This window comes from Hermetia illucens, chromosome 5 (genome assembly GCF_905115235.1).
Source record: "Hermetia illucens chromosome 5, iHerIll2.2.curated.20191125, whole genome shotgun sequence".
NCBI classification, from domain to species: Eukaryota; Metazoa; Arthropoda; class Insecta; order Diptera; family Stratiomyidae; genus Hermetia; species Hermetia illucens.
Window position 1 is genome coordinate 65,130,897 of NC_051853.1, and position 16,146 is coordinate 65,147,042.

Here is a 16,146-nt window from a genome sequence, read left to right on the forward strand (position 1 = left end):
TATCGTCAGTGTAGGCTGGGTGGAATTGAAGAGGGTGGTGCCCCTCGCATTCTCAGCTGCATCGTGAATCACTTTCTCCAGGGCCAGGTTAAAGAGGACGCATGATAGGGCATCAACTTGTCTTAGACCCTTGTTGATATTGAATGGTCTTGAGAGTGATCCTGCTGCTTTTATCTAGCCTCGCACATTGGTCAGGGTCAGCCTAAACAGTCTTATCAATTTCGTCGAGATACCGAATTCTCTCATGACCGTGTACAGTTTTGCCCTGCCTATGCTATCATAGGTGGCTTTAAAGTCAGTGAATAGATGGTGCAACTGATGTGCATATTCCAACAGAGAATATCTTATAGATATTACTCAGCAACGTGGTACTTCGTGATATCTCCCTTTTTATTTATGGAACAGATAATGCCTCGTGCCCGTCGTCAGACATGGATTTCCTTTGAGCACCAGTTAATGAACCGATAATGAAACGATAGCTCCCTGTAGTTTATAGACCAGTTAGTTGTTCCAGGCTTCCTTTTTCCGTCTTTGAAGTCACTTCTCCGCTCGACCGAGTTCGTGGTAAGTCTCCGCGCGTGCCCGTGTTCTTTGAGAATGCAACAATACTTGATCTGCAGCATTCTTCCGTTCCGTTGCTAGCTTACATTCATCGTCGAAACAGTCGCTCCAACTTTTCTTACGACTGGGGTCAAGTATGTTTGTGGTCGTATTAAATATAACGCCTTTCAGGTGGTTGTAAAGACCATTTGTTGATGCTGCACCTCTAGGACATCTCTTAGCTGCAGCTATTGCAGCATCCATTTCCCCTTTATAGGTGTTACAGAGGGCTTTGTTGTGAATGGCTTCATTATTCACCCTCACCTGATTGTCAGAGAGGATTGTAAGCGGTATTGTAACTCAAGCCCGGAGCACTATGCCAACGAGATAGTGATCCGGGTCTATATTGGCCCCATATATGTTCTGACATTCATCGAGGTGGCGGCGGTCAATCAGCATGTAGTCAATTTACTTAAAAGTGGTCCCGTCTGGAAAGCCCCATGGACCGCTTTCCGCGCAAACCAGGTACTTCCAACAACCATTTCATGCGATACTGCTAATTGGATAATCCGCAGTCCGTTATCATTGTATCGCCTGAATATGGGACCTGTCCCTATTTGACTGTTATAACCTCCAAGTCTGATTTTGATATCATATACTTGGCCAGGCTTTGAGGGTCTGCCTAACTTCTTCGTAGATGGTATCCTTCTCCGACTCTGTAGTCTCCTCTGTAGGGGTGTGAACGTTTATGAGGTTTATATATCTAAATCTGCCCCGCAAACTCAGAGTGCATAGCCTTTCGCTTATATTTTGAAATAGCAGGTTTTACTTTTTGGCTGGCTAGAAAACCTACTCCGGGCACAGGGTTTACTGGATGGTTGCTACAATATATTACCACTATACCTAGTGGCTCTTCTTCAGGAAACCGGTCCCTGTCCAACGCGTCTCTTGCAGCTTTGTTACATCAGCCTTATATTGAGACAGTTTATCGGCTAGCTGCTAAGCAGCATCCGGTCAGTATAGGGAGCGCACGTTTCCTGAGAAAATGTGCAAATCGTTATTCCATTGTTGATGCCGGGTTCGTCGTTTTAAAGTCCATCCTGTCCAAGGCTCCTTCTGTGGCTTCGTAACATTAGATTTCCGTGTAGGGGAGTCAGCTTAACCCCCAACCTGGAGGATCAGTTGGTACAATTTGTTCCGTTTTTAGGCGCCGGGGACTCGCCTTCATCCTTCTCCGTCTGCAGTTTTTCTTTAAGAAAGAACTCCCAGCGATCAACGTGTGGAGGTGGAGATAGGGTTTGGTGGTAGAACTGTTGGTGTTGGTTGAGCAGGCGTTTGCTAGGTTTTGTGCTCCATCGTGGGTACCAACCTACGTTTCGTGCTGGGACCTATGTTACCCTTTGCCTTAAAATGAGGTTATTTTCATGAAAATAGCCCCTAGCCCCTAGCGCCACAGTTCTGCCTCTTACATACTTGGTTGGCAAATCAAATGCCCCCCATTTGCAGTACTGGAAGTTTTTAGGACGGAATGAGATCTCTTGCTTTTCCCTTTATTCTATTTATTAGTACGCTATGTATTCCACGAATCCATGAGAATAGTGTGCACGACTTGTGTTATTAACGACCATTCGTTTATTAAGAAGAAAATTAGAAATTATTTTCAACATTGGTTACATTTAAAGGTTTTCACTATGTTTGGATATATTGTTAAGGTTTTTTGGAAAGCAACTAATCGTTGAGCTTAAGGAGAAGGAGTATGCATGCAAAACCCGGGGCGTAAAATTTTTCCTCATCTTGCTATGTTGGGTATCAAATGAAAAAATCTGATAAGTACTTTCTGGATTTTAGTTAATCTTGACATTAGCTGCATAGTGTGGAGGGCGTTTGAAAGCGGTCATTTATGAAACATAGAATTTAAAATACCGCCTGTTGTTTGACGGTTTCAAACGCCCGGACGGCCTCAGTAGAACACGCAACCTCACGGGAGTCTTTCGTTTTGGGCCCAGACAAGTAAGAGTTGAGGATATCTTGCTGATGAGCGGTCTTGGGCAGGAAACGACGATGGAAGTTTAACATGCCCAAGAACCTCCACAGATCATTCACCTGCTTCTGTAGGAATTTGCATTTGTCAATGTTTAGAATGAGCCTGGCCTCAAGGAGACGTTGAAAAATGCACTCGAAATGGTCCAAATGCTCAGATCCGGAAGAAGAGGCGACCAAATCATCATCCATGTAAACGAAACAGAAGTTTCGTAGGACAGAGTGGATGAATCTCTGAAATGTTTGTGCAGCGTTGCACAAGCCAAAAGACATTCTGATAGCCGTTTTCGGTATGTCTTCGGGAACAACAGGGATTTAGTGATACGCCTTGGCCAGATCTAAGGTCGTGAAAACATGGCAGTCCTGGATGGGTATCGGTCCGAAATTGTCTAAGCATTCAGACGCCTGTAATCTCCGCAAGTCCTCTATTCCCCGTTTGACTTAACGACCATTTGGAGTCGAGATTACCAACAAGGTTTGCAAATACCCTATTTCATGAGATTTCGAACTCTTTCTTTGCAACAGCTAGCTTCTGGGGTGACAGGAGAAGCACCTTTGAAAAGATCCGGGAGTCGGTAGTGTTGATGTGGTGCTGCACATCGCGCTTAACTGGCTGCAAGAAACTACTTTCAGTAGTAGTTTTGCGATATTTTGGGAGAAGTGCGCGAATGCGATTGTCGGCAATGTCCTCGAAAACAATTGCAAGTGTGTCGTTTGCACAGGTGGACATTTTTCCTGACGACTTTAAAGAGATTTCGTGGTGCATGTCCACCAACAGCGCACAGTGACAAAGGAAGTCTGCGCCCGATATAATCGGCAAAGTCAATGGTCGTTACGCTGTTAAGAAAGCCTAGTGTCAACACTCCATCGTACATAATTAACCAGAGTAAAGGACCAAAGAGAGAACCCTGTGGCATCTCGCACGTTATCGGGAGAAATTTCAGTTCATCGTACGAATCGCAAAAAAGTCATCCCTCAAGAAGAAATTCAACAACGATGCGCACAATGTATTTCGTTACTTGTATTTTAGCTAGAGCCTCTACGGTTTTCGTGCACTTTGCAGTGTTGAACGCATTTTTTACATTGAGAGCCACCAGTGCGACGCATTTGTCATTTTGTATTGTAGCTCAAGCTAGGCTGTTGATTGCGTTGACGGTTGACCTCCCCTTACGAAATCCGAATTGCTTATCAGAAAAGCATCCTTCCTTTTCCGCAAAAGCGCGCAGTCTGTTGTACATAACTCATTCAAATAGTTTGCCAATGGTGTTGACGAAATATATCGGTCAATATGAGGAGGGGTTACCCAAAGATTTACCTGGTGTCGGAATAAGTATCAGCTTTTGTAGTTCCCATTACTCGGGCAATTCTCCTTCTTTAAGGCATTCTGTAAGCACTTAGGTAAGCATACGTGGTGCTGTCCTGGGTGCTACTTTTGAGGCAATATTCGGAATTCCATCCGGGCCTAGGGTCTTACTTTCAGCGAATTTAGAGCAGCATCTAGAACTTCATTTTCCTGTCTGTTACATCCGATTTACCAGGAAACGGCAGGACCAACTGTCACGAAATTTGGCGAGAATATGTAGCCTATAAATCTCTTTACATTTGGCAAGTGGCGCCATTTTGTGTTGAATTTAAGGAGGGCTCCCCATATACGCAAATTTATTCATATTTTCCTGAATTGATTTTCTAGGTTTAAATATGGGTGACGATCCCCTCTTAATAGTCTGAAATTCATTCGAAGTGGATTTCGGAAGTGTTTTCTTCTTACTTTTTCAGATTTATATAAAAAACACAAAAGCTTTATACAAACTTCTGGTTTCCAATTGGTCTTCCAACAACCATTCCTCTATTTAACGGTAAGTTCATGCGGCATGCTCCACTACTTAGATACCTTTGAATGCTTTCATCTTGCCCATAATTATGAAATGCATCTGTTTCAGTTAAAAGTGAAAGGAGCTAAGAAAATAAGGGAACACCGGAGCCATCCAATCTGAATTTGAAAAAAATAGGATAACTGTGAGAATTCGTAGTTAAATGTTGGATGGAAGAAAGGAGATCTTCAAGCTTAAGCAAAGTAAGTATTCTTTATTCTAAGAAAATTGGACCAGTCCTTATACATTAATAAGGAAGTGAAATTTGGTTGACTTTTAAATATATATTTCAGCAGTGGTTAGGAGTGACTCACTTTTGCTTTGATATTCTCGCAGAAGACATTCGTTCGAGTGTAAGGAGGGATTAGTTTTGTTATGTTTAACTGAACAAAATTAAACCAAGCGCATTTCTATATTAAAAAAAAAAACCATTCATAGTTATTTTCTAAACTTGTGGTGGCGGAGCAACGACTGGTGGTCCTCCTCGGATGGTTGATAAAACATTAGCTCCCTGTTGTGCGACTGCTAGGCCTTTAATCGACGCATCACGAATCCTTTGACCAGCACGTTCCTAAGTTGTAGTAAATTACCAAGTAAACTATGTAATTTCAATTCTGAAAACCTTTTCACTCACCACTGGCTTGAAAACTTTCTTCCACCAACTTTTTGACTCACTTTGACCGGCAAATGCCACCAGAAGGATACTGAATATGAGGAGAAGTTTTGAGAAATCCATTGTATGTAAGTAATGAAACTATCTTTCAATGAAGTTATCCAAGTATCTGAACTTGAACTGATGAGCGACTCACCTCATTAGCGATCTTTTATATTTATAGGTAGAAAATTATGCATTTCTGCAGCTGGCAAAACAAAGTGAAAAAAAATCCCGCAAAACATGAAATTGATAAGATATTTCTAACTGCTGTACAAATATTTCGATAAAAAAGGTTAGCGGTAACTGTTTACGCTATTGTATATTCATAATTTGTTAACACGCGATATTGAAATTAGAGTAAACATTAATATTTCCAGCCCAAATTAAATTATGTAATCGAAATTTCAGCACTTGAATAATATGTATCATTACCAGTGTTATTTTTGCAAGAATTGGAATTCAATAAGTTCCAGTATAGACTCGAATGATTTTGGACAATTTTCCTGGAGGAAGACGGAGCCAACCTTGACCATCTGCGGAGGATCTGGAAAAGTTTTACTTAAAGTTGCTGTCACAATATTCGGATTCGTCAATCTGTTGAAATGAATACAGCATGTATAACTTGGGGGGTTGTTAGGATTGAGCTAGGACATCTGTTCAAACCAATATGTGTCACCATTTTGTTTCTTATTTAAGGGTGGTGAACTTTCATTCTTCATTCGTTACTTATTGTAGCTAAGCATTCTGTGGTATCAATTGGCTTCAAACCATTTTTTAACTTTTTGAATCAACAAGTGGTCCGCATTCGTTTTTTCTAGCAGATTAAAGTCATTAAAGTCATTAATAAGTCGGGAAACCCGAAACTGGACGCTTCAGGTATGAACAGTTTTGTGTATTACTTTTATAAAGACATTTGAGTGTGCATTTGTCCCACTGGTACGTAGCACTAATATATGCATATATTATATTATGTGAGAATATCCATTTTCAAGTGATATTGACACTGACTGACTGACTCCCCACCTTTCCAATAAATATCAAAATTAAGACCGGCTCCGGAAAGTACTGATCGAGACCTTTCATTTGATACCCCCCTTTTGCATGCATGAATGAAGAGATGGTGCAACTGATGCCCATATTCCAACAGTTTTTCCATCGCTTGCTGCAGAGGGAAATTCTGATCTGTTGCTGATTTGCCTGGAGTGAAGTTTCTTTGGTATGGGCAATAATGTTCTGGGCGAATGGGGCTATCCGACCTAGCAAGATAACGGACAATATCTTATAGATGGTACTCAGTGACGTGATAACTCTATATTGCTGCACTGTGTGATATCTCCCTTTTTATGAGACAGATAATGCCTCTTTGCCAGTTGTTAGGCATTCATTCGCTGTCCTACACCTTGAACACAAGTTGATGAACCACTTGGTGTAACTGGTTGCCTCCATATTTAACCAATTCGGTTGTAATTCCATCGACTCTTGGCGACTTATGATTTTTAAGTCGATGAATTGCACGGACTGTTTCTTCTGGTGGCAGTATTTGTCCGCCGTCTTCAGTTGACGGGACCTCCAACTCGCCGATGTTCTGTTTGCTCAGTAGTTCATCAAAGTACCCAACCCATCACTCCAATATGCCCATTTTGTCGGAAATCAGATTTCCCTCTTTGTCTCGGCAGGATGAGCATCGAGGTGTATAAGGCTTCATCCTGCTGACTTGTTGGTAAAACTTCCCTGTTCTTTTCGAGTTCACAAACTTGTTGGTTCTCCCAGGCTTCCTGTGAAGTCGTTTCTCCGCTCGCCAGAGTTCTTGATAAGTCTCTGTGCGTGCCTGCGTCCTTTGAGAATGCAACATTACTCGAAGTGCGGCATTATTCCGTTCCGTTGCTAGCTTACATTCATCGTCAAACCAACCGTTCCGATTCTTTTTGCGGCTGGGGCCAAGTATGTTTGTGGTCGTGTCAATTATTCATGTGGTTGTAAAGATCATTTGTTGATGCTTCACCTCCAGGACCTCTGTTGACTGCTGTTATTGCGGCGTCCAAATTCCCTCTTATAGGTGTTGCGGAGGACTGTGTTGTGGATGGCTTCCGTGTTAACTCTCACCTGATTGTGAGAGGTGATTCTGGGTGGCGTTGTTATTCGAACCCGGGGCACCGTGCCAATGAGATAGTGATTCTGACATTCATCAAGGCTGAGAGGTGGCGGCATTCGATCAATACGTCCTCAATTGGGTTGAAATTAGTCCCGTTGTATGTTTGTTGACCGCTTTCCGCACAAACCAGGTACCTCCAACAATCATTTCATGTGACACTGCTAATTGAATGATCCGCAGTCCGTTATCATTTGTATTTTGGTGTAAGCTTTGGGAGCCAACGTATCGCCTGAATACGGGCTCAGTCCCTACTTGGCTATTAAAATCCCCAAGTATGATTTTGATATCATATCTGGGACAGGCTTCGAGGGTTCGTTCTACTGCCTCGTAGAGGTATCCTTATTCGACCTTGCAGTCTCCTCTGTAGGGGCGTTAATGAGGATTATATTTCTCAATTTGCCTCGCAAGCGCAGAGTGCATAGCCGTTCGCTTATGTTTTCAAAGCCGATAACAGCAGGTTTCATTTTTCGGCTGACTAAGAAACCTACAGGGAATGCAGGTTCAATGAAAAAATGCGCAAATCGTTGTCGTTGCCGGTTCGTCGTTGTATTATCCGTCCAGTCCGAGGTTCCTGTTGTGACTTCGTAATAAGTTGTTTTCCGTGTAGAGTTATCAGTCCTACCCAACCAGTTCGTACAATATGTCCCGGTTTTAGGCGCGGGAGACTCACCTTTATCCTTCTCCCTCTGCAGCTTTTCGAGCTGCCAGTGGTCACCACGTCGAGGGGGAGAAGGGTGTGGTAGTAGAGCTGTTGGTGTTGGTTCAGCAGGCGGTTTTATGCTCCATCGTGGGTATCAATCCACATTTCGCCCTGAGGCCTATACCATTCATTGACCACCTGGTGCCCCTCGGCTACTGCTGTTATAAAAACCTGGGAACAAGCTTCCAATAATGACTGGTGGCTGAGCCTTAATGCCGTTAAACACACCAATCTTTTAGTGCCAAAAGCAAACAAACATACTGCAAAGTTTATCAACTCGACTTTCAGGAGTATTGTGGGCATTCTGACTAGCCATAATTAACTAGCTGGGCATATGTTCAGAATAGGAATTTTTCAATATGATACGTATCCATCCTGTAATGAATAAGGGAGATCCACACAATATTTTCTATACGAGTGCCCCGCCTATGGACGCATCAGACATCAGATTTTTGGTGCTGATGTGCTGCAACTGTAGCCACTAACGGAAATCCTGCGGTATATAAACGAATTCGGGATATTCCGTTAGACAGGGAAATCGAGTACACTGGACCACTAGAGTCTGAGCACTCAGAGACCTTTCTTCTCCCCCAATTCAAACACACATACACGCTCATACATACATCACGTACACCTTTCTACTATAAAGAAACGTGTAACATCTTAAGTTGGTAAATTTTATAGTTTTTTTGTAACACTTTTAAAATGGGCCTTTAGATTCCGCCCAGGAGGTAGTTGCTCTATGTTCTTACAAAATCTGTAGTGTATTCCTAAACATTTGGCGGCAGTCCCCTGTATGAGTGCATTTGTATTTGTTGTGTTCGTAATTAAGAGTGATAAATGTCTTTATATCCGAAAGGACATTTTTCAAACAATTTTTATTCAATCAAAACCACGTTTTTAGAATTTGTGGGAATTCTAGTTCAAAAAGTAATAAATCGTTCATTATGAAATTTGGAGGTGTGTTCTTTTACAAAATTACCAAGAATATGTAACAACATTTGGGATGATATTATATTTTTAAGGATGCCTTTGAGGTGCATTGAAGTTTGCTACATGTCCCGCTATTGCAGAACTCCAATTACGATGTTCAGCGGAATATTGAGGCCCTTTTATTTTTAGCTCAACCCTTTCAAAAAAAATCTTAAAAAATTTTACGGAATATGACTAATATAATGTCCACATTTGATTGAATTTCGAATAATTTGTACGTGAAAAAAATTTTTCCAATGTGGTTTCTCACCTTAAGCGGGGGAGGGGGAAATCGCTGTGGAAACCAAAGGTACGCTGCGCCTAAACTATACCCTGGAAGAGAGGAGAGATCTCAGTCGACACCGGCAGTGATATATCATTAGAAATAAGAAACTAACAGACGTGGTCATGGAGCCAAAAGGACTGGCGGCAATGCATTCAGGAAGCCAATGCTTGAAACGGGCTGTGACGCTATAATGAAACTTCCAGTCATGCGGGTATTTAATGTCTAATCTTTGGAAAAATGTATTCCAATATTCCAACAATTTTTGCACTTTAACAGAAATTGATATCATTTCATTTGTTCCCTTGAAAATTATCTTGCTTGATTAATGTCAGAATTTCCACAGATTTCATTTCTGATAGAGAATCTTACGCTAGTAACAGAAAATGGTGGTCAGGTGTTGAACCTATCCACTTTCTCACAGATGGTGCATTATTCTTTCAGTTTACTGCGGAAGCTGCGTTCGATTTCAGTATCTCATGGGTTCATTTTCTTTCTTGGAACTTGGTTTATTTATTTTAAGTTTTTCCAAACATATTATTGGGTTGCTGCAGGAAGCCCTGCTGGCAGCTCTAAATGCTATTTTCCACCTGCATCATTTCATATGAATATGTAACACAGTAGAACACTCCGAATCTTTCAAAAACCGATAGCGTTTTAGAGAATACCAAAAGTTGATTTGCAGTTTTGGGAAATACTTATCAAAAACACTATTTCAATCTTCACCGAAGGATAATCACAGTCAGTTAGTCACACAGTAAATGATAAGATTCATTTTCTTATACAATTTATTATTTTATTATTATTATTCCTTTTTATTCATATTAAATGAATTTGTTATGTGAAACATCCAAGTTAGCAAACATAACCAAATATGAATCCTTGAACCTGTTAGTTTCAGTCATTAATGCGGTGGTCCTCCTCGAGCCGTAGCCAAAACATTAGCTCCTTGCTGGGCTATGGTTAGCCCTTGAATTCCAGCATCTCGAACTCTCTGACCGACTTTTTCCTAAAATAAAAAAAGAAAATGAGTCCTAGCAATACTTCCTCCTCCATGAAACGAACGTACCACTGGCTTGAACACTTTTTTGAACCAACTAGCCTCACTTTGTCCAGCGAAAGCAACAATAAGAATGGTGAAAGCAAATAAAATCTTAATGAAATTCATTTTGTTTTCCAGCTTCACAGATTATGCAAAGACTCGAACTGAAATGCTTAGAAACACGGGAGTGATGCGGTTTTTGCATCCACATTGAGCTTTTATAGAATGCAACTAGCTGATAAGAGGTGCATGAGGATAGCAATAACATACTGAAAAGTACCGATTCTGTAAGCTACGTCAAATAATTACAACTTAGTTTAGTGATTTCTTATAATGTTTTGATAGTTTGTAACTATATTTCTTTATGGAGATCCGCATATGAAAGAGGAGTACCGGCGGAAACGGGGAACTTATGGAAAGCACCTAAAATGCTATGACATTTTCTGAGAGATATACATACATACATATGTACTTTTGTCATACACATATTGAAATTCCAATAGAACAATTTGCTCAATAAATTCAGAAAGTGCGCTAAATATTTTTTTTCCAAAAATTCCGCATCAATTTTAAACCTAGCTATTGAAAATATTACATGATAATTCTAATTGCTCCAGAAATTGAAACCAATTTAGAAAAGATACAATATTAACATTGTACGGGACCCGTACAATGTCAAAACTGTCAAGAATTTGGCTGACTGTTCGCTTCCGAGAGTTTCGGTGATTTCTGGAGATCTATATATACCAGCTACTTGTACACAGCATAAACAAGATTCCAACGTTAAAAAGTGGCAACAGAATATAAATATCTGCTGTATATCGCACACTATAATTTAAAATTTTATTTTACAGTATTTTTCCCGCTGCAACAAGATGGAAAAGTCAGAATATAATGGTAAATATACAAAACTACATCGTTGAAAGTTACTAGTAGCTACCAAGAAGGCTTTTACCTAAGAGTGAAATTTGGATCTTGAAACGTATTTGAATCAATTGCCCCCCCCCCCCCCCCTGCTGTTGCGTATACTATGCTAACCATTTCAAGATATGAATGTCAAAAACCCGAGTACAATGATTTTAAAAGGGTACGTTTACGTTTTTTTATGTATAGTCACGGAGGTTATACTCATACCCTTGGAGCTGATGAGCAATTCGGTTTACTGTAATGCGAAGTCTGTACTTTGAAATTTATAGTGGTCATGGTACTAACTTTTCCGGAGCCGATATTCGGGACGTTCACATTGGAGATACTGACTGAATTCTAGCTGTTACTGTATGATGCCACCGCTCGTTGCAAATGCCGGTTGGTAGATCCCATGAAAGAAAACAGTAAATAGGAAGCAACCGGGGGTGCTGCAAGTCCCGAACCTCACAAGAACAAAATTTGACAGGAACTTTACGACAGTTATCACGAGAAAAAAAGGGATTGGCACTTGGTCGCACACCTTGTTGAGCTTAACAATTCAATTCACGCACATCGATCGAGTACAAAATATGGAAACCACATTGAAGCTAGCAGATGTGAAAGTTATTCGAGATAATTGAAATATTGAGATTGATTTCTGATTTAGACTAGATAAGTGGGGTGTGCGATGGAACAATGCAGCTATCGGCACTCAGTGCGACCGAAAGTACCTTTGATTTGAATGCAAGGATATCATCTTCCTCGACCTCGCGCCATTTATAAAATGAAAACAAATCGAGAAACCGGAAGCTCGGCACTTCAGGTATGAAAGGTTTTGTTAGCTTCTACTGTGAGTATATATGCAGAACTGTCCCATTTATAGTTACCCCATTATGTATGTTCATTTAGCATGTCAGTACTCACTTCAGTGTAATATTGATATTTAGTTGCAGCAAATTTATATGGTAAAGTCAACTTTGAGCTACTGCAACTTTTAACACCCCCTTTTGCACCCCCTAAGTCTCAACGTAGAAGGATATCACTCACTGCATGTCTGAGCGTTCACAGTTCCCACCTTCTCACCAAATTTCGTATCAATCGGTATAGCCATTTCTGAGAAAAGTGTGTGTCACAGACAGACGGATAGGCAAACAGACAGAGAGACGAACAGATGGACAGACATTGAACCGATTTTAATAAGGTTGTTTTGTAAACAAAACCTTAAAAAAGGTTGGTTGAAAAACTTCTAACTTTAGTTCTTGACGTCAATAGCGAAGTCCACAGCAATATCGAAGAACTCCGATACATTCAGTTTGCGACGTTGTTAACCACGACTCGGCTGCATGTCATGCTAAATGCTTGAGAAGGGAAGATGAGTGGTAAGCCGAATATCGTAATGCATCAGATGAGGCGCGGGTTCAGTAAATTCGACACAGACAATTAATTTGATTGAAGGTAATTATATTGAATTGATTATATTGATTTGAAGAGCTTGATTTTTGCTGTTGCTAGTCCAATGCATAACGCCACGAGTATTTGGAAGGATCTGATGGCGGCTAACAGTCGGTTATATAGTGCTTCCTAAAACGGTTTCACTGATTTGTACTGGACAACGACATTAGTTACCTTTGGTGCATTTTTTATTTATCAGAATATGGAGATTCCTGAATGAAAACAAGGATAGATCCGGACCACGACAAGCTGTTTTAGCTTTACCTGGAGTCGATATTTTTAGCTACGTAATTGGTGTCATTGGCCCAAAATGGCTTCAATGATAGAAAAGGAAATAAATAGTATTTATATAAAAACTGTGGAGAAAATCTGCATATTTAAAAAAAATAACCCCATTTTTAAGGTTTTGTGTAAAACAAAACCTTACTAAAATCGATTCAATGTCTGTCTGTCTGTCGGCCAAACCGATCTGAACAAAATTTGGCAGATAGATGGAAACTATGAAATCCCACGCATACAGTGAGTGATATAAATTTAGGTGGAGTTTAAAGGGGGGCTCCCCATACGTAGAAAAGGGGGATTTAAAAAAAATCACCAGAAATAGTCGTGTAGGGTATCAAATGAAAGGTCTCGATTAGAAACTGACATTAGTTTTGGTATGAATTGCAAAGTACATGAGTAAGGAGTCAAAATGTACGCACTTGAAGTGAGACAGGACTCATTTTCGGAAGCTACCCAACCCTAAACTCCGAAATGCGCTTAGGTGAAATTTAGGCCTCAAAAGATGTCCCATTCCGATATCTGCGTTTCATTAATTTTACTAATAGTATATTACCAACTTTTAGAAATTTACTAGAAAACCCACCTTAAATTCTTCCTAGGACTAGCACTACCATGGATGATCACATTTCGCATACACATGCCAAAATTCATGAAAATCTGGCCATTAACGCCAAAGTTATAGCAGTTCAGACTTAGCAATTTCGCGCGAATTTACCTTGAGATACCTTAGTTCTATACTCAAATATACTCATAGAAGAAGCAAACAAATCCCTTCATACCTGAAGCGCCCAGCTTCCGGTTTTCCCACTTGTTTAAGTTTACATTTCAGATAGTTGAAAAATATGAAAAAGTAAAGAAAAACCAAAGCAAACACCTTTTTAGGGTTAGTCAGATTCTGAACTTAAACAAACCAGAATCTTTTTCTGATATCTGTGAAATATGAAAAAATAACAAACTAAACGCAACTTCAAAATATTAGGGAAATCAAAGCGAATTCCTTAAAATATTCTTGCAACTATTTATATTTGACATTTAGAGTACATTACCGTTTTTACTAAAATACTTTTACAACTATATTTGAACATTTTGAACCTTATTGAAATTGCTTTTGGTTCTTTTTCGGTCCTATAGATAGTAATGCTCTCTTTTGCGTTTAGATTTTTCCATGATGCCCACACTTAGATTGTCACTGCTGTGAAGATTTCGACATGCTTTGTGTGCTCTAAAAAGTTTTCTATTCTGTTTTTGAAATCAGTAAAACATTACCGAGCATTTGATATATTTTTCGTGAACAAATGGTGTCAGCAAATCCAAGTATATTACTATTGATATATTGATTGCATTTCATTTTTCAGGTTTTTCTAAATTAGAAGCTTTTAACAAAACTAACCATTTGCATCGATTTGCCACTAAAATGCGCTAAATCAACTGCACAAGTTATTCTCCTTTCCCTTAGAACTAATTGTACTGTAAGAGCTATCCACATGAATAATAACGGGACACAACAAGGATCCGTCCGATCCGTCCGGGGGAATATAACAAACATATTCATAATGCGGATAAATTATCTAATCTCACAGTTTTTCGCAACTTGGAACAAAAAAGGGTAACAAAAGGAAACGCTAAAATGCATAAAAAATCCACTACGCACACTTTCCACTTCAAGGTCAAAAGAATTCAATGGACCATGCTCTATAAAATGGAAAAAAGTTTGATAACGGTTGCTCCATGAGTTCTGAAAAAATGGTGCATAAAGCTAGTCATTTTCGCCACAAAGATAAAGCTTCCGCTTAAATGTATCTATCGTCGAAACTGTGCAGTTTTGATAAAGTAAATATATTTATAAATGATCAGGTTGATCAAAATATGGAGTTCAATTTTACGAATCATATGTACTATTCGCTACCCTTTAAATTCTAATATCATTCCTTGCAATATACTATTGATGCAATCTAAATCTGTGCACAAGAACAAAGATATCCAAGATACTCTTAAAACGTTCAACAAAACGAGTTTTTTTCCCGAAGCGAAGCCCAATAAACAAGTCAAACGAGCATATGTATCTACATATAGTATACTATGATTCAAAGCTTGTACTCATGAGATGACTCAAGAGATAAGATGCTGGCAGATATCTCTTCGTTGTCATTGAACTTTTATACAAAGTAACCAATTGAATAACATTGCAACTCGCTTGGCGATAGTAGGGAAAAACTGAAAAGTCCCCATTTCCGCGGGATGTGGTTCAATTCCTATGAATTGATCTTTTTGGATTTCATTGTTTAGAGTTTCATTACTATTTCGCTGACGCAGCAGTTTATTTGTTATTGTTTATGTTTTCGTAATACTCGTATTTGAATAAACAGTTCAATACGAGAAACTTTTGTGAATAACCGAACCGCATTCATTCATAGATACCTATGTACGCTGAATATGAATGAATAAATCAAATTTTAGAGATAGTCCGATACAAAGGAGGTATGTACACATGAGTAATTACGGGAATTTCATGCAATGACTCCAATGGGTGTTCACCTGTGGTTAATTTTGGTGCAGACCAAGATGTGGATAAAATAGGACAAAAACACTAACAGTTTTTAGAAATTTTATTCACGGAACTCCTGGTGGAAAAATGTTTCTTTTATCGATGGTTCGGAAAATGTCTGTCCCCATATCATGGACTATCAAGTGGTTAGTGATCGCCTTACATCAATGGGTAGTATAGAGTTTTCAGATCCTGCATTACACATCACGGCAAAGGACTTCCTGACATCCTCTAATTTAATACCATCAATCTCACTGCCAAATCCTTATTTCACAATAATTGATAAAAGTGAGTGAACGGTGAGGTCGCTGTTACGTAAACGAAAGTTGGACCCACTGAGTTTTCGTATTGGGATAAACTGTTCACAAAAAAATTTATAACTGAGCTTACTAGTCAGAAACCGGAAGCCCGGTGACCGCGCTTAAATGATGCATTCCAGGGTGTGGTTTCATCGCCTCTTCCGAATTTCCAGCAAACTGCTTGGAAAGGCACTAAGGAACATCAGTAATAATACCCGATGCGAAAAATGCCATCAATTCTACGAGATGGAGTACTTGGTCCATATCATTGCCGCATTCCTTATCGAAAGGTCTCTGCGCTTCACTTCAGTTAAATAATCGAACGAACATACGCCGAATACTATGCGATGTTTCAGAAGAATGCCCTAGATGCGCTAGAATGCGCTAGATGCTCCTATCTTTATCCC

General features: G+C 39.7%; 2 protein-coding genes across 2 annotated transcripts; both read right to left on the bottom strand.

Moving 5' to 3' along the window:
• Nucleotides 1-4,801: 4,801 nt before the first annotated feature.
• LOC119657341 (cecropin-like peptide 1) lies at nucleotides 4,802-5,254 on the bottom strand. The gene is made up of 2 exons (XM_038064213.1): nucleotides 5,086-5,254; nucleotides 4,802-5,022 (listed from the first exon to the last, which is right to left on the bottom strand). The coding sequence occupies exons 1-2, from the start codon at nucleotides 5,185-5,187 to the stop codon at nucleotides 4,897-4,899; spliced, it is 228 nt and encodes a 75-aa protein (XP_037920141.1). The 5' UTR covers nucleotides 5,188-5,254; the 3' UTR covers nucleotides 4,802-4,896.
• Nucleotides 5,255-9,987: 4,733 nt separating this feature from the next.
• Nucleotides 9,988-10,455, bottom strand: LOC119657342 (cecropin-like peptide 1). Its single transcript, XM_038064214.1, has 2 exons — nucleotides 10,283-10,455; nucleotides 9,988-10,222 (listed from the first exon to the last, which is right to left on the bottom strand). The coding sequence occupies exons 1-2, from the start codon at nucleotides 10,379-10,381 to the stop codon at nucleotides 10,118-10,120; spliced, it is 204 nt and encodes a 67-aa protein (XP_037920142.1). The 5' UTR covers nucleotides 10,382-10,455; the 3' UTR covers nucleotides 9,988-10,117.
• Nucleotides 10,456-16,146: the final 5,691 nt, after the last annotated feature.

Bases quoted from the DNA above. Each gene is read 5' to 3' on its own strand.
- LOC119657341 (XM_038064213.1), bottom strand. From the start codon at position 5,187: ATGGATTTCTCAAAACTTCTCCTCATATTCAGTATCCTTCTGGTGGCA. The intron at 5,023-5,085 runs GTGAGTGAAAAG...ACTACAACTTAG, and splicing joins AGAAAGTTTTCAAGCCAGTG to GAACGTGCTGGTCAAAGGAT.
- LOC119657342 (XM_038064214.1), bottom strand. From the start codon at position 10,381: ATGAATTTCATTAAGATTTTATTTGCTTTCACCATTCTTATTGTTGCT. The intron at 10,223-10,282 runs GTACGTTCGTTT...TTTTTATTTTAG, and splicing joins AAAAAGTGTTCAAGCCAGTG to GAAAAAGTCGGTCAGAGAGT.